The 26,220-nt window shown below is 39.1% G+C and overlaps 3 protein-coding genes across 4 annotated transcripts in view; all 3 read left to right on the top strand.

The window, feature by feature from the left end:
- LOC593835 (nuclear pore complex protein Nup160) overlaps positions 1 to 14,499 on the top strand; it is a 24,153-nt gene extending 9,654 nt beyond the window's left edge. For both annotated transcript variants that reach the window (XM_030992756.1, XM_030992757.1), the window contains exons 8-20: positions 570 to 745; positions 1,781 to 1,865; positions 2,211 to 2,279; positions 2,633 to 2,842; positions 3,201 to 3,266; positions 4,033 to 4,138; positions 5,135 to 5,303; positions 10,161 to 10,297; positions 11,009 to 11,166; positions 11,647 to 11,780; positions 12,308 to 12,558; positions 13,660 to 13,729; positions 14,400 to 14,499. In XM_030992756.1, the coding sequence (XP_030848616.1) occupies positions 570 to 745; positions 1,781 to 1,865; positions 2,211 to 2,279; positions 2,633 to 2,842; positions 3,201 to 3,266; positions 4,033 to 4,138; positions 5,135 to 5,303; positions 10,161 to 10,297; positions 11,009 to 11,166; positions 11,647 to 11,780; positions 12,308 to 12,539 (1,542 nt within the window). In that variant the 3' untranslated portion in view covers positions 12,540 to 12,558; positions 13,660 to 13,729; positions 14,400 to 14,499. The remainder of the gene's footprint in view (positions 1 to 569; positions 746 to 1,780; positions 1,866 to 2,210; positions 2,280 to 2,632; positions 2,843 to 3,200; positions 3,267 to 4,032; positions 4,139 to 5,134; positions 5,304 to 10,160; positions 10,298 to 11,008; positions 11,167 to 11,646; positions 11,781 to 12,307; positions 12,559 to 13,659; positions 13,730 to 14,399) is intronic.
- Positions 13,052 to 20,549, top strand: LOC115927584 (nuclear pore complex protein Nup160-like). Its single transcript, XM_030993655.1, has 11 exons — positions 13,052 to 13,089; positions 13,660 to 13,709; positions 14,400 to 14,617; positions 15,935 to 16,030; positions 16,561 to 16,655; positions 17,317 to 17,413; positions 17,780 to 17,885; positions 18,869 to 19,038; positions 19,464 to 19,530; positions 19,870 to 19,983; positions 20,416 to 20,549. The coding sequence occupies exons 1-11, from the start codon at positions 13,052 to 13,054 to the stop codon at positions 20,433 to 20,435; spliced, it is 1,071 nt and encodes a 356-aa protein (XP_030849515.1). The 3' UTR covers positions 20,436 to 20,549.
- LOC100891063 (nuclear pore complex protein Nup160) lies at positions 20,549 to 26,220 on the top strand. Its single transcript, XM_030993654.1, has 6 exons — positions 20,549 to 20,553; positions 20,949 to 21,044; positions 21,821 to 21,965; positions 22,777 to 22,902; positions 23,696 to 23,800; positions 26,026 to 26,220. The coding sequence occupies exons 1-6, from the start codon at positions 20,549 to 20,551 to the stop codon at positions 26,131 to 26,133; spliced, it is 585 nt and encodes a 194-aa protein (XP_030849514.1). The 3' UTR covers positions 26,134 to 26,220.

The raw sequence follows: 26,220 nt of genomic DNA, 5'->3' as shown, positions 1-26,220 counted from the left end.
TCTACTTCTACTTCTACTTCTACTTCTACTGCTACCTCTACTTGTACTACTTGTACTACTACTACTACTACTACTACTACTACTACTACTGCTGCTGCTACTACTACTACTACTACTATTACCACTACTACTACTACTACTACTACTACTACTACTACTACTATTACCACTACTACTACTACTACTACTACTACCACTACCACTACTACTACTACTACTACTACAGCTGTTACTTCTGCTACCACTTTTATTACTTCTACTTCTACTTCTACTTCTACTGCTACATGTACCTCTACTTGTACTACTTGTACTACTACTACTACTACTATTACCACTACTACTACTACTACTACTACTACTACTTCTACTGCTACCTCTACTTGTACTAATGATAATAAAAATAAACGTGATGATGATGATAATAGTGATGATGATGATGATTATAATGATAATAATAGTAATGATGATAATGACAATCAGTAGCTTATAACAAAAACTGTAATTAGTCACTGATGACAAGTTTTGTGAAACGCCCCCCAGTTCATATCATATCTTGTCTCTTCTCTTAGTTCCTGATCTTGGAGCAGCAGTGGCAGGATGGGCAGTGCCGTCTGTATCATGTGACCACGCTGGACGATGTCAAGGGTCAAACACTTGTTGACTTCACAATGACGGGTTCTCATGTTGTTGCCATGTGGGGCTTAGCTGATGGTGGCACGGTAGTGAAGACGACATGCTATTCAAAGTGAGTAGAAGATCTGATGAAAGCTATTCATGAGTTCTGGTTAAAATGGGATTCCCTTTCAAGAGGAATTAGTTTAAGCCCGTCTGCACTAGTTTGGCCAGGAGGATTACTTCCCTGCAAGGTCACTGACAGGTGGTTATCTCATGAAATCAAATAAAAAAAACAAAAAAAAGGATCAAGGTGGACGAACAGGCTCCGATAAGGCATTGTTTGCTACATAGAGGGGGCAAGAAGCTATAAGTAGTGCAGTGGGGCTTAAAATGGAATTCCCTTCCAAGATGAATTAGTTTAAAGTACAGTCAGATTATGTATGAAATCAAATGTAATATCTTTGTTTACCTTTTTGTTGGAAATGAAATGAATATGAATATATAACATACAGTTGGCCATTCTAGACAGGTTCTACAACACACATTTCCTTCTAGAGGGGCATATTGTTGACAGGTGGCATTTCTGGATGGATTTTACAACAGACATTTCTCTCTCAATAGCCCACAAAAAAGAAAAGAGAGAGATAAAGAGAGAAAGAGAAAATGCATGGTCACTATAGACAGGTGGCCTTTATAGAGAGGTGTCCGCTACGACAGGTTTGATTGTTCTAGCTTGTGAAGCACATGGTAACGTATTCCATATTTTGAGGATCCTTATGTGGATTGTTTCATATGTGAACCAATGGCCCGTTCTTATATTCTACTGTAAACCGCCTTTTTTGTGTGTTAAAGCAACATAGTAGTCGGTGTCCATGTGCATTGCATCATAATTCGCTGACACTGGGTTTGAATGAATTACCATTATTATTATACCTGGGAGTGCAAGAGCTTCTGAAGCAGCGAACCTGTGGTTGTAGCTTCTAAATGAAACACAACTCAAAATAGAGACACAGAAAATGAGGGTGTGGTTGCTGTGAAGGTTTAATCAAGACATACTTTCTTAGCGGTCAAAATAATTTTGAAAATGAAAACCTTGTTAAATCGTTGTAGTCGCTGTATGTGAACGTCCCCTTACGATTCTTGATTAATGTTTTGTATTATGCAGGCAATGTCAAGAAGGATGGCAGCCGGTCTACCTGGAAACTGACCAACTGACCAGTGTCCAAGTTCCAGCTTTTCTTGACCCTCGGGTAAGCTTAGAACATTTCAATGAAAAAAAAAGATAATGAAGTAAGAGAGAGTATAGGCTATGTTTGTAATGTAACCAACTTTATACTTGAGTGCCTCGATCTGAATTATTGAATTTACCTGTTACGAATAATCGTATATCATAAGACAGAAGGCAAATTGCAAATATTACGTGTTCCTATCTTTCTCCATCTCTCTCTCTCTCTTGCATAATCTCTCCTTAATATTCTCTTCTGTCTCTCCCTCTTTGATTTTCTGTCTGTCTGTCTCTTTCTGTCTGTCTGTCTTGCTCCCTCACCCTCTCTTTACTTATCTCTCTCCTTCATTTGTCCTTCCTCTGATAACAGGAGGCGTACCTGGATCACATCTTCAAACCTGGCAGGTTCTCAGTTCAAACCATCCTCAGAGCCCTTCATGTAAGTACAAATCAGCATTACATTTTCAGGTTGAGAGTCTTTAACACCATCTTACCCTATCTAGCGGGGAGGGTGGGGGGGGGGGGGGGGCTTTAGAAGCCCCCCCTCTACATTTTTCGCGATAATTTTGTAACGCAAAAGAATCTTGCGCTGAAATTTTATGATTTTTTTCTTACAAGTCTTATTATTTTTGTTCTTGGTAATTTCTCATGTACAATCATATGTTTGAGGTTTTTTACCTTGTTAGGCGCCTTGAGCATCCCTTGGGGTGGATATGTGCCATTATAAATTTTGTCATTATTATTATTATAGTATATATTTCATGATATGTTCATTATGTTTGTTGTCTCCAGACATACAGTCGCTCCGCCGGGTCTGACCTCGGTACCCTGATGGACGTTGACCTACCCGATCCTTCCATCCTGCGACAAGATGCGTCCATCGTCGTGGAAACAGAGATACAGCAGCGGGTCGGGGGAGGGGAAGTCTCCCAGGGGGAGTACAGGCAGCTGGTGGAACAGAGCATGAGCAAGTTTCTAGCCTGCTGCGTGGAATATCATCAAGTGAGTTGCTGGTCTATGTAGGGAAATTACTCTCTATGTGAATCATTGCCATTGAAAATTTCAAATAAGGAATTGGTGTTAAAAAAAGATGTAAACATCTGTATGTAACAAGAAGGATTATTACCGATTCTTTCATTTAATTTGAAGTGATGAATTATTGTATTATTCAATGAAACCATTGACAAATCATTTTTTATCCATGCCTGCAACAAAAGATATTAATATAACTCTCATACTTGAGAAGTTTTTTGTACCCCATACAATTTCATTTGTATATATACATTGTTGTAATTCTCTTTCTCTCTCTCTTTCTCTATCTCTCACACTTTCTTACCCTCTCTCTCCTTTTATTGTTTAGGTTGCCAACAAGCCGTTAGGATTGTTCTTGGATCGTAACACACACATGCCGTGCCTTATCAAAAGAGTAAGTAAATCCGGCTTACTTCGAAACATCGATTCATGGGTCGGGTCGGGGGTCGGGTCGGGGGTCGCGTTACCTGACCTTTTGTGAAGACATGCCCCTTTATTTACCAGATACGGGGGTAATGTTTGTGAAATAAACCCCTCTCATCTACAAATGGTCTGGTCCGATTTCTTTCCTGACACCTTGTGAAAATTCTACGCCAAATTTGTCTTGCATACTTTGTTTTTGGTCTGAAACTAAATTTGGGCATACCGGTAGTTAAATAGTTAATTTTCACTGCTTTGCTTTATTTTTAGAATGTCAGAAATTTACATATTTCTTTTTGATCTGATATGTTTTAAGTTCACAACACCTACTTCATGGTATGGTAGTGTATAGCACCAACTTTTTTCAGGCACTTTAAACTTATGGTTACATTTTGAAGTCGGGTTAGGAGGGGAAGGGGAAGGGGGGCTGCTTAATGAGTTGTTCTCTTTGTAATGTACATAACATTCAGAAATTCCCTTTCTTCAGGTTGATATTAGGTTGTAGGGCAAAATGATTTCATTTCTCTCTCTCCTATTCTCTCTCCCTCCCATTCTCTCTTCCACTCTCTCTTTCTCTCCCACTCTTTTTCTCCCACTCTTTCTCCCACCCTCTCTCTCTCCTACCCTCCCTCTCTCTCTCTCTCTCCCTTCGCTCTCTCTCCCTTCTCTCTCTCTCCCTTCTCTCTCTCTCCCTTCTCTCTCTCTCTCTCTTCTCTCTCTCTCTCTCTCTCTCTCTGCAGAACTTGTTGTCTGTGCTTCAACCGGTCGGCCTGCTCGAGGACCTTCACATGGGGGTCAAGCGCACTTTCAGTATGGATGACCTCGGAGTGGAGCTGTCTGATGAAGGTATGGCAGATTATCTTTACGAATAATTCAGAATATTACGATTTTCTGGATTTTTAGGACCTACAAATCAGAATATTCAGATTTTTTTGATGTTTTGAAATAGCTAAAGCAAAATTAAGCTCGTTTTATCATGTTCCGCTTCTGTGATCAGTCCGTTCAAAACCATCAATAAGGCTTGTTTTGTGTATATTTCAAAAGTGGTGATTATGATGATGGTGATTATGAAGATGGTGATGATGATGATGGTGATGATGATGACAATGATGATGATGAGGATGACGACAATGACGATGATGGTGACGATGATGATGATGATGACGATGATGATGAGGGCATTGTAGATTATCAGTGTAGTTTCTAGCTTGTTATTGCTTCTGTGATCAGTTCATTCAAAACCATCAATAAGGCTTGTTTTGTGTATATTTAATAAGTGATGATGATGATGACGATGATGACGATGATGATGATGGTGATGGTGACAGATTATCAGTGTAGTTTCTAGCTTGTTATTGCTTCTGTGATCAGTCCATTCAAAACCGTCAATGAGGCTTGTTTTGTGCATATTTTATAAGTGATGATGATGATGCCACATGTTCGTGTAATCCCATATACATCTTTCTGTGTACAGTGCTTGTAACTTTACCAAGACTGGGCCAAAGTTCTTATCATTTTGATGATTCCAGAACCTTGCAGAACACACCAATACTTATATGCTAGATGATCATCCTTTTCTGAGCGATTCCACAACGTTCCCGTTCACAATGCGATCACATGACCAGGCCTCCAACTTACAAAGAGTTGATATCAATTGCAACTATGTACATACAAGATAGGAGATTGCAAACTTGAGATTGATTGGAGGACTTACGATTGATTTGGATCAATCGGAACTCTTTGTAAGATGGGGCCGGCCAGAACTCTACTTTATCTTTAAGGTTATTATTGTTACTATTTTCAATTATCTTGCCTTGGATTCATTCTGTTTCCCAAACGCAGACCCCACCATTCTTCAAGACATGCAATCGCTCCAGGAATGCATCCATCTCCTCTCATCCTCCTCCTCTGTTGCCATGGAGATGCAAGGCTTCACCGACTCGCTGATGCAGCTTGAGAGACCGGTGGATGTCGCCCAGAAACTGGCCAGCAAACTCCTCATGCAGGATGGGTAAGTAGGGCCAGGAGGGAGTTTCACTAAACTTGTCATTGACAAATGACAGTTTATGTTATAAGCTACTGAAATCCTTGCTTCTGATTGGTTATCAGCAGATTTGACACTGATTTTTGTCATTTGTCATTGAAAAAAGGCTTTGTGAAACGCCCCAAGTACTTAAAAAGAAGAAGTGGGTAACGAGTGACAGATAGAGCAGTAGTAGTAGTAGCAGTAGTACTTATTTGCCAGTGTTAAGGCCGCACCCCCGACTTTCGCAGAGTTTCTTCTACGATTTCACGATCATCCTCAGGAATGCCATAGAAGTTAGAATGCCTGTTGTATATCTCCATGAGGGTAATCTTGTCATTGAGATTAGTGATCTGAGCTTGGAGATCGTGCTTGAGTTCAGGTATTTGTTTTTTCTCTAGATCAGCCACCTTGTCGGAGTTAAAGGTCACTGAAGCTTCTAGGTCATCAATCTTTGACTTGATTGCTGACACCTCGGTTGTGAGGTTGTCCAATCTAGAACAGACCACGGCAGTTGAGCTCGTAATTGCTGCGTGCAGGTCGGCAGGTGTGAGCGTTGCTGGCGGGATATTAGTAGACTCCGCTTGCGGCGGCCCAGGGGCGGTTGCGCCCACGTGTTCAGGGTCCACTACCGTCGTAGTGAACAGAGGCTACGCATGGTCATGATGGGAAACCTACCAGTAAAAAATGTGGAAAAAAAGGAAAATAATTCAACAAAATCTCACCAAAACTTGATCAGTTCAAAGGTCATGAAGCAGCAATAAGGAAAGCGATGAGCTAGTCGCTTAGAGGAGATAATAACTGGGCGAAAATTGGAGTGAAAGTCATCAATATGTCGCTGGCATTTATGAAAGGGGATAGATCCCTTATTAGAAAGAAAAAAGGGCACGTTTCATTGTGATGTTTTGTTTAACTCACTTGGCTCTGAGGTGTCACGCTTATCTTCACTGTTAGTAGGTCAATTACACAATTTCTGATGGCAAAATGTGTGTTGATTGGCAGCCGTAGCATCTTTTCGATCATATCCTTGTCAATGCTTGTTGGGTTATTAAGGTATAACTCATAGAGGGAGCTTGAGTGGTAGCCTGAGTAGCTTCTCGATCATTTCCTTGTTGAAGGTCGTTGAATTATAACGTATAACTCATAGAGGGAGTTTCCCCCCGCTTTTATTGTCACAACTCCTCGTACAAATTCTCTGCCTTTTCCCCCCTGCGTTGTGGTGTGCCGCTGTTCGAAAGTATCCACCACAAACTTGTATACAGTCTTATTCTTGTTGGCCATGATGATCTATAGAGAAAAAGAGCAAAATATGAGTTGAGTGGCAGCCTGAGTATCTTCTCGATCATATCTTTGTCGAAGGTCGTTGGGTTATTTATGTACAACTCATAGAGGGAGTTCCCCCCAGCTTTGATCGCTACAACCCCTTTTAGAAATTCTCTTCCTTTTCTCCCCTGCGTGGTGGTGTGCCGCAGTTGGAATGTATGGACCACAAACATGTAGATTGTTGCATTTTTACTGGCTTGTCAAAACGCTGCCATGATGATCGATCAAGCTAAATTCAAATGAAAAGAACAAAGATATAATTCTGACTGATTGATACACGTCTGTAAAATCCTATACACACACACACACACACACACACACTCTGACAATACAAATACAGAAGAATTTCATTTTATTCCATTCGTCATATAAAAACATACAGAATTATAACATTGATATATACAGATAATTAAAGAACATACAAATAACATACAAGAGATAAACACAAAATACAAATATAAATATATGAATGAGAAAACGGCAAGAAAAAACAAAGTCTTATGTGGTGCTGGCCCCTTGCGACAGCAATAAAACGTCAGGATTACTGTAGCTCTTGAGCTGGTTGACTATCTGCAGACTGTGGTACGGAACCTGCGTCATAATGCTATATTTTGACCTAGAAATGTTGATAAGAAGAGACAATTTACTAATGGAAAATTCGGCACTAATGCTCTTTCGTATCCCACATATATAATACCCGCATCGGTTACACGATCATACTTCTTGAAACATTAATGCAAGAAAAGAGATTGATTAAGATTCTCAAACTCCTCATGCATGATGGGTAAGTACATGTAGGGACAGTAGTAGCAGTAGCAGCGGAGATAGGATCATGGTGAAATGAAATAACCCCTGAATCCTTAAGCATTCCATTCAATGCAGGTGAACTTGTTGTTTGCAAAATAGGGCGGCGGCGTCGACGTCAGCAACGAAAGCTGGCCAGCAAACTCGTCATGCAGGATGGGTGAGTAGGTTTTACAATGCGGTGGGTCAAGAAGAAGTTGGTAACGATCGACAGATAGAGCAGTAGTAGTAGTAGCAAATATATATAGTCAAAGAAACACTTTTTTCATGAAAAGAATAAATGTGAGAACGTATGCGTGTAAAAAAAAGATAGCATTTTCGGTCAAAATGATTATAAATACCTGCCAAGTTTACATCAAGGTACATACAAGATAATACTGTAATGCCCTCTACATTTCTATTAACTTCTCCAAAGTTGAACATTCAAGTATTACACAACATAAATGCTGATAACAAAACAAATATACAGAGATGGCAAGATTATTTGTATACAAAAAAAGAAATGTTGATCAAAGAAAATTTCACCTAAATAAACATGACTGGTATTCTAAAATACTACAGCTATAATGCACTAATCTACATTTTTGTATAACAAGAAGTGTTACAAGCACACTCCGGCTGGAACTCTGGATTTACAAATTTTTTTAAATGTCATTACACGACTATAACTTTATCTTGATGAAATGAATACTACTGGACATAATGTCCACCCTCTCCTGGTCAGTAGAAACTTTAAAGGGGAAGCTTGGGCTACCTCGATCTTCTTCTGTGGTTTTGAAGCTTCGCTGGCATCTGCATGACTATATCTTCAGTGTTGCTCAATAGCGATATACAGTTTAGGCATCAAACTATTTGTTAACAACTATGAAATCTCAATGGAATTATGAATATAAATAAAAAAAAACACATACACACTGACAATCATACAGTAATGATAAACTTTATCACACACAAATAAAATATTAAACACATTTTGATAATAATAATAATAAATTGCTTTTTTAAAGCGTTATATTGAATTTAGAACTGATCAAAGTGCTTTACAAAACAAATAAATCAATGAATTAAAACTCAACAAAAATAAGATAGAAAATGTAATGCTGTTAATTACATTGTAAATAGGTGTGTTTTGAGATGCTTCTTAAATAATTCAACTGACATACTACAGCGTAATTCACAGGTAACCTATTCCATGTAACCGGACCACTGTAGTGAAACTTCGCTCACTTATCTTCGATTTTATTCTAGGCACATGGAGAGCCGTTGTGTCTGTAGTTGAGCGAAGATTATATGTGGAGTGACGGGAAGATTGTAACAAGGAAGACAAACATTGAGGGGCAACATTATGTGTACATTTATAAACAAACGGTGCGGTTTTGTACATTATTCTCTTTTCGACCAGTTTCCAATAAAGTTGTCTAAGTAGGGGTGATGCGTGATCCTGTTTGATAATCATTACCTGGGTTACAACTCCCCTCACTGAAGCCCTTCGCTTGACGGGGCTCCTCTTCAGTTCCTTTGAGACATTTTGGGGTGTGAGGTACTCTCTTACCGCATCCATTTGTACTGGGAAAGGTCGCTGCGCTGAAGTAGATCTGTAAATACAACATGAAATACCAAAGCATTGTTTTAAATTACATCCAATCAGAATAAAAATTCAGCAATATCAATGCATATAATTCTGGTCCACTGACAAAATTTAACATGTTAAAACAATACCAACTAAAAAAAACTTGTACAACTTTATATAATATCACACCAGTATACGACTAAACAGCCGATACTAAACAATTTTGATACCAATTGTAAACTTGATAACATAAGATAGATAGATATAGATAGATATATTAAATATTAAACACATTGGATAATCATTGGTCATTACCTGGGTGACAACTCCCCTTACTGAAGCTCTTCGCTTCACGGGGCTCCTCTTCAATTCCTTAATTGAGACATTTTGGGGGTTGCGGTACTCCTGTACCACATCCATTTGTACCTCAAAGGGCGCTGCGCTGATGTAGATCTGTAAATACAACATAAAATACCAAAACATTGTTTCAAATTACACCCAATCAGAATAAAAATTCAGTAATATCAATGCATATAATTCTGGTCCACTATCAAAATTTTAAATGTTAAAACAAAGAACAAAGATACAATTCTGACCAATTGATACATGATCCTTCTGATTGATAGACATCTGTAAATACCCAATACACATACACAGACACTCTGACGATATAAATACAGACGATATATATACAGAAAAATCAATTTCATTTCATTTCATTCCATTCGTCATATAAAAACATACAGAATTATAACAATGATATTCACAGATAAGTAAAGAACATACAAATAACATACGAAAGATAAACACAAAATACAAATATAAATATACGAATGAGGAAACCGGCAAGAAAGAACAATAAAGTCTTATGTGATGCTGGTCACTTGCGACATCAATAAAACGTCAGGCTTGTGGAATTAAGGTCCCTCATGTGTAGCTTATAAGTATGTCCTAAATGAACAAACTCGTCAGATAAGAATACTGCATACATTAAAAATGCTTACAAACTAAACTAAAGAACTGAGAAAAATATGAACATAAATAAGTATATTAAAATCTACTGACTACTAAATAATGGCTATAAACAAGAGAAAAAAATGTGACTACTATTATAATTATTAGTATTATTATGATTTATTTATGTTTAGTCCTCAAAACCAGGCCGTTCGGGAGCAGGTTACACAAGCACTCGGTAGAATCATGGATCCAACGGGAGTCTTCCGAACGGTTCTGCATCTCGTTGATGTAGCAGGGGGCGAGCCAGGGAATCTGCTAGCTGAACTGGGTAAGTAGAAAGAAAGAGAGAGAGAGAGAGAGTGAGGGGGAGAGAGAGAGAGAGGGGGGGGGGGGAGAGGAGAGAGAGAGAGGGGGGGGGGGGAGAGAAACAAACAGACAAAGAAAAAGAGATAGAGAAAGAAAGAGAGCCAGAGAGAGATAGAGAGAGACAGAGACAGAGAGAGACAGAGACAGACAGACTGCTAGCTGAACTGAGTGAGTAGAGAGAGGGAGAGGAAGAGACAGAGAGAGACAAATATAAAGATACAGCAAGTGAGAGATAGAGAGGCAGAGAGACAGAGAGTAAGAGTTAGAGTGAGAAAGAGGGAGAGAGAGAAAGATAGATAGAGACAGACAGACGGAAAGAGACATGGACAGACAGAGTATATGGAGAGAGAGAGAGAGAGAGAGAGAAGACAGGTCTACAGAAAGTAAAAACAGCTAGATTCTCATTCAATTTCCCTTCTCTCTTCTTTCTCTTCACACTCTACCACCATCTCTCAGTCTTCTCCTCTCTCTCCCTGTCTTGCGCTCTCTCTCCCTCTTTCTCTCTTTCTCTCTCTTTTTGTTTATCTCTCCCTCTCTATCTTTCTTTCTCTGTTTAAATTTACCTTCATCTTCTAAAATTCTAAAATCCATATCCCCATATCCATTTTGTCTCTACTTTTTAATCTGATTTAAACTGGCAACTAAAGAAATGATTTAATGCTGTTACTTCCAGGTGCAGATTTTGTCCACGGTCCCATACACCACACTCTGAGTAGTGATCTGTCTGTGGTCTGCCTGGCTGCTAGCTTCACTAGGTTCGCCCAACTGAGGCTAGAATTCATGCAGATTCTTCTGGTGCTTGAGTGTTTGATACTGAGACTAGAGTCACAGGTTAGTGTTTGATAGAGTTTCAATCTCTGTTCCAGTAGGGGCAGATCCAGGAAGGGGAAGGGGGGGGGGGGGGGGTGCAGATCAGAAAAGTTAAAAAAAAGAAAATAATGAAATAGAGGTTACCACTTTCTTTCTCCTGTTTACTTCTTCTTCTCTCTGTTTAATCATTTTTTATCAACAAAATGAAGGAAGGGGGGGGGGGGGGGGGGGGGGGGACTGCTTGTATGCACCAAGAAGTTAACCTATGAAAGGATAACAGTCTTTTTAAATTGTATTTTATTCACCATTCTTATCCCATCTCCAGCTTCCATGGACTCTGAATGCACCAAAAAGTTAACCTGTGATGTGATACCAGTCTTATTTAATTGTATCTAATTCACCATTCTTATCCCATCTCCAGCTCCCATGGACTGCACCAAGAATTTAACCTGTGATGTGATACCAGTCTTATTTATTTCTCCATTCTTATCCCATCTCCAGCTTCCATGGACTGCTGAATGCACCAAGAAGTTAACCTGTGATGTGATACCAGAGACATGCACCATTCTGCAAGCCTACCACTCTTTAGTATGGCTCTCCACGTGTATATCCAGCCCTGTGCAAACAAAGACTGTGTAAGTGCATGTACCTTCACTTTTGTGATCTGCGCAAGCATTCAGTTCAATGCCTTTGTCATAAATATGAGCATTTTACTCATCTTTTTGGCTTAGATGAAATACTTTGCCAATTTCTGTGATTTTATTTTAGGGTGGACCAGGAGGGGTATAAACATTTAACAGCGACAGGTTTGAAATCCAGTATGTGTTAAATAAAAAGTAAAACAATAAAAACGTAACCAGTGGCATATGTAAAGAAGCATTCAAAAGAGAGGGCTTTTTCTGAATTTTCATGAATACTTGTTCCTGAATAGCTGCTATCATACTTGTTCAATGTCGCATACTTGAGTGAAATGTATCCAATGATTTCATGTTTAATGTTTGTACTCATGTTCATGTTTATGGGACTATTTATACTCTATTTTCTACTACACCACGAGCATCACGATTGTGATGGATACCAGCGCAAGCTAAGTGTCATATTATTATTATGAATACTTATTCATTTATTTTCCACGGTTTTTTAAACAATTTTCTTTCTCTAGGGAATTCCATCTCAGACAAATGGCAGTGCTTGAAATCTCCACCAACAGTCCCTCCCACCTGGCGGGTCAGACCTCCCATCTTCATCATCGACTAGTCCACCTTCACCCACCCTTGTGGAGCTGTTTCTTCAGGGAAGTGGAGGGGGCTACGTCCGTTCCATTCTGGCCAAGAGGGCAAACAGGAGAGCGGAGGGACTGCAGAACTGGGGAAAGTTGTACCCCGCTGCGATGAAGGCGATTGCTCAGTTGATGTATCCTTTGCAAGTGTGCATTTGATTTATACATTGGAATCCAAGTGTTTTGTTTCTGAAGGGTATTTACTCCTATTTAAAAAATTATTTGTGTTTACAGATTGCCCGTATAAAATCAACCTCAAAAAGTTCATCGGGTATTCTATGGGCTAACAGATAAGGAGTATGAAGAAACAAAATCATAAAACTGCTCACATGATCCAACTTGGGTTCCTTGTGGGTTCCTTGTGAGCACTGTAGGGGTGTGTCGAGTAGTCTACTCACAAGTCGCTTTTAAATTAATTGAGAGTGTATTTAATTTTGCAAAATCTCCTTACAGAAGTAATGCTAGAATCTCATAATCTTGAATATAGTATAGCAACATGGAAACCGTTACATCGAGAGCAAATCATGGTTTGGTGTTTGGTACACTTTAAAATCACTAGGGCTCAGGGTGACTTAGCTTGCAGATCTATTGAAAAGCTCCCATGCCTCTCTGAGTATACCCTTATAAATGGAGGTGCAATGGCTCAGTGGTAGAGCAGTGGTCATGTAACCAGGAGTTCCCAGGGTCGAAACCAATTTGATGCACTGGTGCCCTTTGGCAACCCTGTGGCACTAATCCTCATTACCAAGTCCCTTGGAGAGGGCTCATTGCCATTGGTCCCCTGGTTGCTTACTTACAAGCATACACATGCTTCCTTAGTATTCAGATGAAACCAAACCCTCTCAAACCATATTCATATTTGTTTTATTCATGGCATATGATATCCTTTGGGTAAATAAATTCTTTGTTCTGTCTTGTTCTGTAAAAGACCGAAAGGGAGGTTTGTTGGTACATTAACATTAACAAGTTGTTTGATATTGAGATAGTTATTCCTCTGTTTGATTTTAATATTGAATAAAGTGATGGACATAAACAAAATAGATAAATTTTAGAACATTAGTTACATCAGATAAAAAGTGTTTAAGATGGGGAATGATTGTTGAATATCTTTTCAAGAGCGATCATAAATAGTAACCTGCTACATTAAATGTGCAATTGTAGGAAGTGTGAACTTAAATGTCATCAACTCAGTTGATTGGTTATTTCCTTGACATTTGACCTTTGACCCTGATCAGTTGGCCAATCAGTGCTAACTTCCTGTTTGCCGAGTACCTGATGATGAAGTGCCAGTATACTCAACTGCAGGTAAGGCAATGTTTTCAAAATCTTGTAGCTATTTAATGGTCTTCAGGTCCTACTGTAAATGTGTTATTACTGCATCAAGGCTCCATCTCACAAAGAGTTGCGATTGATCCAAATCAATCGCAAGTCCTCTAATAAATCCCACGTTTGCAATCGCCATTCTCTTATGTAGTAGTTGCAATTGATATCAACCGCAAATGAGATGCAATTAATATCGACTCTTTATAAGACGGGGCTTAGATGCAGGGAGATGTGAGTTGGTCTAGCGGCACGTTCACTTGGTCAGCTCTCTGTCTTCGCCTACACACCGGCTCAGGTGACCCCCGGTTCGAAACTGAGTCACATCTTTCGGATGGTGACGTTAAAGGTCTGTCCCCAGATGTCAATAATCATATCGGATTGATACGCGTCTGTAAAATCCCAATTACACACACACATCAAATCGACCCTAAGGCCTCTAATTAATCGCAAGTTTGCAGTCGCTTATCTCCTATGTACATAGTTGCGAATGATATAAATCACAAATAACTTGCGATTGATCCAAATCTCCTTGATCCAAATTAACCCCAAGGCAATCGCCCATCTCTTATACACGTAGTTGCGATTGATATCAACTAGTTATAAAACAGGGCCCAGATGCACATCTCTAATTCTTGTGACTCTCTCTACCCAGGGTTACATCCGTCTGCTGTCCCTTGGTGCGAGTGGAACGCAGCGTCGCGTCAGTTCCTCCTGGCGCACTGCTACCTTAACACCGGGGAGCCCGTCAAGGCCCTGGGATGCTTCCAGGAGGCCAGTCAAAGGATCGGCGCCGAAGACTTCTTGCTGAACAGACTCCTGAGAACCACGGAACTACAGGGAAAGAAACTTGAGACTCTCTATCACCTAAAGGTAAGTGGAAAATAAATGATGCACAGAGAGAGAGAGAGAGAGAGAGAAGTGGTCGAAACTGAGTGATAGAGAGAGTGAGAGAGAAACAGACAGACAGATTGACTGACCAAAAGAAACGCAAAGTCAGCAGATCGTCGCTAAAGGCCCGGTCACACAGAGGGGACGCATGGGGGACGCACGGCCGGCGCATGGAAAATTTGCAATTTTGACCAGTGCGTTGTCGTGCGCCCAACTTTTGTCGAAGCTATACAGCTAGCTGACACCAAATGCATAGCGCGCTGGACGCATACAGGGCGTATACAGGGCGCACACAGGGCGCACACAGGGCGCACACAGAGCGCACATGAAAACAACTTCCACGAATGCACAGCGTGTTGCTAGCGCGCTGGACGAATGGTCCACGCATGCACCGCGTTCTACGACGCACGGCCAGCGCATTGGAAATCGGAAAAGAACGTGTGCCTAACTTTTGTCATAATTTTGGAAAAGCTAGCGAGCTGACACAAAATGCACGGCGTGTAGCTAGCGCGCTGTGCGTATACAGGGCGTGTGCTCCGCGTTTGTCTGGCGCTGGTCTAGCGTGCTCCACGCATGTCTGGCGCTGGTCTAGCGCGCTCCGGCGCATGTCTGGCGTGCCTTTGGCGTGTATATTCATGCGTCGAGCTCGGCGCACGTTTTTGAGCATGCTCAAAAAATCCCGACGCACACAGCGAATGACGACGCATGCATAGCGCTGGTCCAGCGTTGGTCCAGCGCGCTCGACGAACGAGTAACGAATGATGACGCACGCCTAGCGAACGACAACGCACTGGCCCAAATTGCAAATTTCCAATGCGCTGGCCGTGCGTTCCCCATGCGTCCTCCCTGTGTGACCGGGCCTTAAGAATTTCTTGCTGAACAGACTTCCGAGGACTAAGACTAAGGTACTACAGGGAAAGAAACTTGAGACTCTCTATCACCTGAAGGTATTTTTGTTTTGAGAAGAGAAATGATTGAGGTTTTTAAGATTTTGAGAGAAAGATGACAGATTTTGAAAGAGCTGTGGAATGGCGTCTTGTGCTTTCAGGAGGCTAGTTGCAGAATCTGTGCTGAAGATTTCTTACTGAACGTGCTAGTGAGGACTACAGAACTCCAAGGAAAAAAAACCTTTCAACTTTTGTTAATTGTTCAAAACTTTATGTTTCAGACCCATGCACACAAAAAAACGCGAATAACTGAAATTTGATGTAGTAAATCACTCATTGTTTTGCATGAAACTTAGTAATTATCTAGACCACTTGCAAATTTCTTCAATTTTCTCTTTATATCTTTTTACAGGTGATTGGTCTGTTAGAGCAGTTTGAATTGAGAGAGCTTGTAATCTCTCTCGCTAAAACAGCCCTCAGTGCCGCTGACATAGATGACCCAAATTTGGTAATATAACTCTTTCATTGTGTAACTTTCACTCGCATTCTTTTTAAGTCTTTCTCTTTCTTTGTTCATCTTTATCATTTTCTTTTAATTTCTACTTTATTAGTCTTTGTTTTTTTGGGGGGACATATCTGTTTCATGTTTTATTAGTATTATCACTTTAATAATATTTATGAAGAGTATGAATTGACAATAGTAAACAAAAAACAGCAACAAAAAACTACCTACTTTTATATAAACTATCTACTTATATATAAACTATAGGTCCTAATATGGAAATAACAACATTAGGAGTGGACATTTCTGCATCGAAAGTGTGTCGTGCATGGTTGTAAGTTTCGTTTCAATCAATTCCTTTCTTTTGCTTCAAATTCCTTTTTTTTTTGTCATCATGGTTCCTTTTTTTGGTTGCACAAGGTTGGCAGCTCTGCTTACCAAAATGGATAACTTTTTTCCACAGATTGTAAAAAATAACAATTTTTCAAATTTTTCTTTCATTTATATAATTTTTATTTTTTTAATTTTTTTTACAGCCGACACTTTGGGTGAAAATCTTCAAGTACCATCTTGAGCTGTGTCACAACGATGAGGCCTACTCAGCTATGACCTCTAACCCCGACCCTGAAAGGTGAGAGGTCAAAGGTCAAGGGTCAACCCCAAATACAGTCAATTCTGCATAACTCAAAGTCTCACAAGTCCAATTTGCCTCATTTTGGACCAAACTATTCAAAAAACGTATTATTTGTGGTCCCAACAGATTGGGACCATGGAGAGTTAACTATATTGACTTTTTGACTGTATTTTTCTAATGCCACCTGTGTCCTAACCAAACTATTTATTTACTGGGTCTATTTATATTTGCATTCATCAACCTAAATGTTTCATCAAATTTGATTTTTGTAAAACCATGAAATGATGCTTGTAGCTGAATCTTGGAGGAGATGTGCCATCAGTTTGATTATTGTTACAATCAAAGTTTGACTTGGAGAAGAAATATTGCATTGTACATTTTACATTTTCTATTGTTTTGAGCATTTTGTTTCGGCATACCAACATCCAAGCCCCCAAGAGAAATGACTAAAGAAAATAGAGAAATTAATAAAATTAAAAATATAATACCTTTTGTCGACAGAAGTAATCAATGTCAACATATTGCTTTAATTTTTGTTCTGTCAATGTACAATTAACAACTAAATTATTCATACCCTAACCAATTTTTGTAATTTTTGTAAAGTATGTGAAAAAGACTTAATAGTTGTTTGTGATGTCTTGTTTTGTTTATGCTACAGACGGAGGGACTGTTTACGCCAGTTTGTAGTGGTGTTATGTGAACAGAAACAGATGAAACAGCTCTGTCAATATCCCTACATAGATCTTCATGATGAGGTAACAAATATTCTTTCAACAAAAGACTTTATTTATTTAATCATTCATAAACAAAAGCAATTCAATGAATTTGAACAAATATGAAATAGTGGTTAAAATCATAGATGGTTACAGCAGTTATAGATGTGTCAAATTATTGTAGATACGGTTTTTCAAAAATGCTAGAAAATAAACTCTTGGTTCTAATCTTTTTTAAAGAACCTGATTTCAACTTTCTCCATTCCTGTCTCGGTTTATAAACCCCATCCCATGAAATGGTTTCTCCCACTGTTGGTAACAATAGTGCAGGTAAGATCATTTCATTAATGAAAATGGATGATATCAACTTAGTGATTATCCAGTTCATTTTGTTTTTGTTTTGAATAGATTGTGAGCATCATAGAGTCAAGAGCTAGGTCTGTGGATCTACTGACCATCAACTACTACGATCTTCTCTTTGCGTTCCATACCATCAGAGGGAACTATCGACAAGGTGAGATATTGTAATCTGTTTACAGTGTGTCCCAGAAAAAACGAAACAGAGAATTATTGATGCTTTATCATAATTTAATCACAATTATAATTAATAAATGACACACATTTGTAAAGCTTAGATCATCCTCTTTCAATTGATGCAACTCATATGATGCATATGTTACGCATGAGTGATTAAAAAGAGAGAGAGAGGAAACTAAAAAGTCATTTTTAGGGCAGTATCTGAATTTCAAAGAGAAAATCGTATTTCTAGAAAGTTCCATTTTTGCCCTTTCATATGACACCTAATTCAGGAAAAATGAGCCAAGAATAACAAAGTTCTGTTTGTTTAAAGTAATGCTTGCATTTCCATAATTTGATTAAACTAATTAGTTTTCACTTGCTGCCTGCTATAGCAACAAACGGAGTTGACTAAAGACTTAACTCCGCTTCGTTGAAGATCAGCCATGCACAAAGAAGACGAAAGACAAACTGATACCAAATTCATCAATATTCTTATAATTTACCAGAAGTTTAGCTAAAATGTGATCGCGGGCAGATTTGGTATCTGATATATACCCCAACAAAATGGAAAACAAAATGGCGACTTTGGATGGATGCTTCGCGCCAGCTCCGTTAAATGGTCCCTTCCTTTACTTTTGCAATGCATTTGCACGAATGTATATCACTTGCGTTTTTTAAATTTTTTTTTTACTCTTTTGCTGCAAAGGCCGCACCCCAACTTTTTGATATTTTCTCTTCCATAAATACTGCGGCCTTTGCGCCGGCAAATATGGTATATGTAACTTTTGTTATTCTTAACCCTCTCCACTCCCAGCTGGCAGCGTGATGTACGAGCAAGCGACCCGGCTAGCTCAAGAATTCATCGGCGTGGAGAGTCTAAACAGACAAGCGTGCTGCTACCTCGCTGCCATGAACTCACTCAGATTACTACATCCTCTATGTGTAACTCTCTTTGTTCTTATCCCTCTCCTCTCTCAGCTGGCAGCGTGATGTACGAGCAAGCGACCCGGCTAGCCCAGGAGGTCATCGGTGCGGACAGTCTGAACAGACAGGCGTGCTGCTACCTCGCCGCCATGAACTCACTCAGATTACTGCATCCGGACAATGCTTGGATTATCAAGCCTGCAGTCAGCGAAATGGAGGGCATTGTAAGTAGACCTGTAAGGCTTGTTAGGGTGAAGTATAGATGCGGATGAGAGAATTGAAATTAACTTTACTTAGCAAGGCGATTTAAAGCCCCACCGCACTAGTTTGGCTAGGAGGGATTAGAGGGTTTTGTTTGTTTTTACTGTCTTAATGTAGCTTACCTATCTAATTTGTTTGAATTTGCAGTCAACAATTAAATTATTCCTACCCTTACCAAGTTTAGTCATGTGAAAAAGAGATTTGTTCCGATTTAAGGCCCTTACTCAACCGGTCTAACTTTCATTTGTTACATTATGAAAATCCAAAAAAATACATCAAATTTACTTTGGCATGAATAATTAAGTTGCTGACTGTACATGTGTTCTCTATTATCAAAGTTGTTAGGTGTTCATGTCAAAGACTGGTATCTTATCCCTTCTCATGGTAGAAAACTGAAGACATGAATGGAGCGTCACCCAAGAGAGACTATGAAGGCACCCCTCTCGATGAACCAGGTATTTCCTCTTTTTTTCCTTTCTTTTTTATGCAATAAAAATTTTTAGTCAATTTTTCTCGAAGCATGAAACAGTATACCGGTAAGCATCTCTTTGGATCAGTAGAATCCTTAGAAACATTTAAAAAGAATCTAAAGTCATACATGTTTGCATGGTATTTTAGTTATTTAAATGTTTAAAGTACATCTATGCATATTTATTCTCATTTCTCTATGTATCTCATTCTAATTCTATCCCTCTGTGCCTCAGAATAGTTTACAAGATTGATGGCGCATAACAAATGCTGTATTTATTATTTATAATTGATGAAAATAGAAAATTCAATTTTTTTTTTTTTAGTTCCGAGGCGCCGAGTTGATGTTCTGGAGCTAGGGGACTTGGAGAAGGAATATCAGTTGACGTCCGCAAGGCTCAAACTAGCCAATCACCAGCCTGATATGGTTCATGTGACAAGTAAGCTTCCTTCTTATTGGTCGATGGTATCACTACTTATGCGAAAATGAAAATTTGTACGAGGTGCTGAAAAGAAACTAGACATTTTGTTTTTGACGATTTTGAAATATGATCTGTTACAACAATTGAAACTTCTCCTAGGGAGCCTTACATTCAAAGCTAATATCCTAATGGGGACTGATGAATATTGAAAAGAGGTATGTTTCCAGTTCATTGTGACTATGCCATGTACCAGAGATGGCCGGTGGTAGAGTCGCTGCCCAGCAAGCAGTAGAAGGCCAGTTAAAATCCCGCTGGTTCCAAGATTTGTACTGACTTGTTTTCAATTACAAGATCAAGCATGCAATCTTTATCTATTTGTTGCTAGCCAAATTTTTGTACAAGTATTCAAGAGTGTGTGTTTCATTGAACTGCTATTTCATTATCATATAGCATCTCGGATGTCGGTTTGATGAAACGGTGAGTTTCTTGGTTCAGAGTGGCCTATATGACACAGCTATCGATGTCTGCAAGACGTTCAGGTTGCCTCTTACTCCTGTCTTTGAGAACCTTGCTCATAGGTAAGATGCTGTGAGGGTTGTGATGGTAATGATGATGATGATTTAAATAGTGACGGTACAAAGTATTTTTTTCCTGATTTGTCTGTTCATGTCTTTCAATCTTTGACTTTCCTTATCATTCCATATTTTATTTTCATGATTTCTCTTCCCCTTGCACTCCATCATTATCATCATCTCTTTACTTTTCTTCTTCTTTTTCTTCTATTTCTTCTTTTTTCTTCTTTTTCTTCTCATCCTTTTGTTTTCTTTTTCTTCTCCCTTTCTTCTTTTTATTTTTCTTCTTCTCTCTCTCTCTCTCTCTCTCTCTCTATTTCTTTTTCTCTGTCTCTCTATGTCTGCCTGTCTCTCTCTTGCTCTTACTATTGACTGCTTACGTTATGATTGTACGTTATCATTCTCTTCTAGATGTGTGAAACTATCCCGGAATGGAGCCGACAGTGAGACCTGGAAGTGGCTTGCCGCTAATGATATCGGCTCCCTCAACTTAGGTCGAGAAGCTACGTAAGTACAGTTTTGTTTGCTTTCCCAGATGGTACGCAATCTATCTTCAATTTTGTAATTCTATATGCAAAACAATATTTATTCTCTGCGAAATACAAAAGGGAATGCCTATCTTTGAAACGCAATACATTTGTTGTATCACTTGATAAATGGAGACATGTGAATTGATGTAACAATGTTTGTTTTAACAATATGTCATATGTACTTTGTTCAAATCTATTGTTTTGTTCTTGCTCAAGAATGATTGGAAAAAAAAGTACAGTCAAACTTGCTGTAGTGACCACCTGTATAGAAAGACCATCTGTCTATAAAGACCATGTTTTCTGTTTCCTTTGAAAAGTGTTTTTCATTGAAACGTATATTTAATGAACCTCCACATGAAGAGCACCTACCTCCCAAGACTACTCTACCCGTCTCCCTTGAGTGGTCTTTAATTCACTGTGCCACCATTTTGATCACAATGCCTTTCAAGAAATGCACTTCATAGCCTAATAGTGAGTTGATGAGTACCCCATAGGAAGAAATTCCTGGAATGCTCGAGCGCATTCTCATGGTAGCTTGGCTAAAGCTGTGACAATATATACATTGTAGCACTTAATTAATAGATCTACGATGTCCCTACGCGCTTTACAGATATACTATTACCCCGGTCATTGGATTCAATGCTTGCCCGCACACATTGTGTGCACAATCTCCACTCCTTGAGGAGTATTCCAGCCAGGTGTTACTTGATGCTTTACTATTATTATTATTATTGTTTCTTCTTGTTTATGTAGAGCTGCTGAGTTGGCGTGGCATCTTCTTCAGACGTATCTAGAGAGGTACGATCAGAAGGGGGATCATCTTCACTTCAAGACGGTGATCAAGAAACTACTCTCTCTGGGCTTCCAGCTACCACAGTGGATCATCAACTCATACAAGGTAGGGTGTGGTGATGATGGGGTGGTGGTGGTGGTGGTGATGATGATGATGATGATGATGATGATGATGATGGTGATGGTGATGGTGATAGTGGTGATGGTAGGGTGATGGTGATGGTGATAGTGGTGATGGTAGGGTGGTGATGATGGCGATGGGAATTTATAGAGAGATCTTCTTCACTTCAAGACGGTGATCAAGAAACTGCTCTCTCTAGGCTTCCAGCGGCCACAGTGGATCATCAACTCATACAAGGTAGGGTGTAATTATGGTGGCAGTGATGATATGGTGGTAGTGGTGGTGGTGATGATGGCGGTGATGGGGATGATGGTGGTAGTGGTGATGGTGATGGTAGGGGTGATGATGGTGGTAGTGGTGAGGATGGTGGTAGGTGGTGATCATGATTATGGTAGTAAGTGGTGATGATGATGGTGCTGATTATGATATTGATGACAATGATGGTGGTGGTGCCGATTATGATGATATTGATGATGATGGTGGTGGTAGTGGTGATGATGGTGGTAGTGGTGATCATGATGATGGTAGTGGTGATCATGATGATGGTAGTGGTGATGATGATGATGATGATGATAATGTTCATGATGACAATGATTACGACAATGATTACAACGACAATACTGGCCTACCTTAATGTATTATCGGAAGGAGCTTTGGGTCAACAAACTTTGATTTAGCATTCCCTGTTGTTCCTCACCAACCTTTTAATATCACAAAAACTTGCGAGCAATGATTTATTTGTTTTTTTGTAAAATGCATATCGGCTTTTATTCTATATTTGTATTTCATCCCTCAGAAACTTGACCCTGGCAACCTGTTGTTGCTCTACATAACCTTTGACCTTTTGGAAGAAGCTGCCAATTTAGGCGTCGAGTTCATTGATGCGATCCTCGGCAAAGGAGTGGAGTACTTTGGCCTCAAGGTAGGTATCTTTTACCCCCCCCCCCCCCCACTGTACTACTTGTAGCTACTTGCTCCCTCTATACAGAAAAATTCCTCAATCGGTGCCTGTTGGTCCCCCAAACTATAACAAAATTGGAATTCTGTAGAATTGTGAGATCCCTTGAGAGACGAATGGTGAGAGCAACTAGGGGCACGAACAGTCTGCAATAGTTAAGTCCAACATAAATTTGATCTTAGTCTTTGTGAACCCCCCCCCCCCCTTAATGACGATGTTTTACTGTTACAGTGGAAACTCATTATAACAAGGTCCTTAGGACCAAGGAAATTGCCTTTTTATATCAGGAATCTTGTAATATCAGGGTAACAAAAACATAAGAATATAAAAAGCTGAGATCTGAGCTGAGATACCTCATTATATCTGGGCCCTTCTTACAAAGAGTTGCGATTGATCCAAATCAATCGCAAGTCCTCCAATTAATCGCAAGTTTGCAGTCTTCCATCTCTTGTGTACATATTTGCAATTGATATCAACTCTTTGTAAGACAGGGCCCAGAGCAATTTATACTGAGGTTCCACTGTATATATTTCTGTACCGTACATGAATGATGGATGTTAGGCCCTTGATAGGCTCCACGACTCCAAGCAAAATGCATAATTATTGGAAATTGTGATTTTATCACACACAGATAGACTCACACGATTAATATATGGAGCTGGTTAATACACATACTTTCTCCATTATGATGACGTTTTACTGTTTCTTTACCGTACGTGAATGACGGATGTTTCACTATTAATCTGTCTTTGTTCAGAACCCGATCCGCCCCACGTCACCCAGCGTGTGGCTTCCCTACCAGCAGCTGGACCATCTCCTCAAGGCCCTGAAGGAGACCAGGAATGATCCAGAACTCATACGGGTCAGTTAGTAACCCAACTTGTTAAAGGGGAAATCCACCCTGATAATAAATTTGTTTTAATACAAGGAGGAAAATGAGAAGAACAAATATAACTTTAAAAAAAATAAATTTAATTTTGACTAGAGATGCAAAGATCATGGGTTCAATGTTCAGATATTCAGTAGGATGTAATTTCTTGGAATGCTTTGTGCTAATATGGGTCATTTAATTTGCCATGTCACTGAATAGTTTTATCGGTCGATTGAATTGAATAATTTTCCATATGTCCATAAAAATACCAAAACAATAAACACAATATACATAATGATTATTCAACACATTTAACGACATAATAAAAGATTAGGAAGAAAAAAAACTCAACAAGAACTAAAGCAGGAGTAGAGAATAACAATACACTATAAACAAATTTTTGTCAATGTGGGGGATTATAAAAAGTGATAAACTTGTAATATAACCCCATGTTTAAAGATTTATTAATTGAATTAGAAATGGATACTAGTAGAACAAAAATATAATCGCATATATATTAGGCTTGAGTCGGTACGGTCGATCACACCGGGACCCGACCGTTGCCGTCGGGTCCCGGTTTCGTTTTTTGAGAACCGGCGCTCCGAAAAAAATAATGAAATATATAAGAAATTGCAGTTTTGCACACCACTAAAATCAATCCACCCTAAAACTTAAGTATTTAATTGTTACCAATCGTATTCTAGCTCATCCAGAATCAATCCGAACTGCCGATATAAATATGGGTTGCAAAGCAGTTCGCCCCATGGGGTTGTTATTGCCAGCTGCTAGCTAGCTACTGTACTGGCCGGGTCTCTCGGCAGAATTAATAAATCAGGTTGAAAGAAACATTAATGTCTGAATAATAAAACGACTTTCTAAAAAGTACTTCTTTATAACATACCGATCGAATAATTTTTAAAAGACAAAATATATATTTTTTCTTTGATTTTGAACACCGCATGCTTTTTTTAAAAGCTGAAAATGACTTGGTAATCACAAGAAGTTTCGATACGGATAGCTGTTGCAATGCAAGTTCAGACTAGTCTCGGAAAAATGCGCAGTGCTCTTTGTTAGCTATAATGCGTGCCAGAACGAACCCAAACAAAGACGTGATCGTAACGAGAAAAAAAATCATTAAAAACTACGAGAGCACAATTGGAAAGACAACTACTCAAAATTATCGTAAGCAGATACATAACTTGGAGGAAGAATACAATAGTTGTCCAAGAAAAGCCACATAAATAGTGATATTTAATGAGTTACTATAGATACAATCATTATCGGAAGGGCCTACTGCAATATATCTAAACGTGTTTAAATTGAACACGAGGCAAATACCGCCCTCTACGGTAAAAAGCAGTATAACAAAGGATTCGAATCAGTATTTGCAGCAGGCCCCTTGCGATAAAAATGTACCCAGTTACTCCTCGATTATCACAATTTCTGTGGCATTTCTTGGGCGATTATTGTAATTCTTTGTCCAAGTTATGTATCTGATTATGGTAATTTTGAGCAGTATATCTTTCCAATTGTGCTCTCGTAGTTTTTAATGATTTTTTTCTCGTTACGATCACATCTTTGTTTGGGTTCGTTCTGGCACGCATTACAGATAACGAGGAGCACTGCGCATTTTCCCGAGACTAGTCTGAACTTGCCTTGCAACAGCTATTCGTATCGAAACTTCTTGTGATTACCAAGTAATTTTCAGCTTTTAAAAAAAAGCATGCGATGTTTAAAATAAGAGATAAATATTTATTTTTGTCTTTAAAATATTATATGATCGGTATATTGTACAGAAGAATTTTTTAGAAAGCCGTTTTATTATTCTAACATTCATATTTTTTGACAAGATTTATTCAACCTGCATAAATCAAAATGGCGGCTCGATTGTAGTCTTTATATTTTTGCTAGAGTTTTTTTTACTTTTAGAGGCACGATAATGGCACTAAACATCGCCAATCATGGATGAATATAATGTCAAATGGAAGAATAAACCAATCTGTGCCGAGGTATGCATGTGTTGATTTATTTGACTGATAAAAATGTCACTTTTAAGGGACATACTGATGATATGCGCTTTTTATAGAGGCAAGTGACAAATCCTGCAAGCTGATTTCGGGACACCGGGTCCCGACCGGTGCAAGGCCGTCGGGACCCGGTTTATGAAAATCCCGACATGACTCAGACCTAATATATATACTTTTTTTCTTTCACAGCTTCACAATCTCCTGAATGGCAGACTGGAGGAATATCAGCACTACGCCGGACAGATATCAAAAGAAATGATTGCCATCGCTCACAGAAAACAGCAGATATCTCGCTAAATGCTAAACGAGCTTTATTTTGATGGTTTATGGACATGGGTATCGACAGAAATGATCGCCATTGCTCACAGAAAACAGCAGATATCA

This window comes from Strongylocentrotus purpuratus, unplaced genomic scaffold (genome assembly GCF_000002235.5).
Source record: "Strongylocentrotus purpuratus isolate Spur 01 unplaced genomic scaffold, Spur_5.0 spur5_scaffold_20, whole genome shotgun sequence".
In the NCBI taxonomy this organism is placed as follows: domain Eukaryota; kingdom Metazoa; phylum Echinodermata; class Echinoidea; order Camarodonta; family Strongylocentrotidae; genus Strongylocentrotus; species Strongylocentrotus purpuratus.
This window is presented reverse-complemented; position numbering and strand designations above follow the sequence as displayed.

Coding starts and splice junctions, on each gene's coding strand:
- LOC100891063 (XM_030993654.1), top strand. Junction 21,045..21,820: donor AACTTAGGTCGAGAAGCTAC/GTAAGTACAGTT, acceptor TTGTTTATGTAG/AGCTGCTGAGTTGGCGTGGC. Junction 21,966..22,776: donor GGATCATCAACTCATACAAG/GTAGGGTGTGGT, acceptor TTCATCCCTCAG/AAACTTGACCCTGGCAACCT.
- LOC115927584 (XM_030993655.1), top strand. CDS start 13,052: ATGGAGGTGCAATGGCTCAGTGGTAGAGCAGTGGTCAT. Junction 13,090..13,659: donor AGTGGTAGAGCAGTGGTCAT/GTAACCAGGAGT, acceptor GACCCTGATCAG/TTGGCCAATCAGTGCTAACT. Junction 13,710..14,399: donor CGAGTACCTGATGATGAAGT/GCCAGTATACTC, acceptor CTCTCTACCCAG/GGTTACATCCGTCTGCTGTC.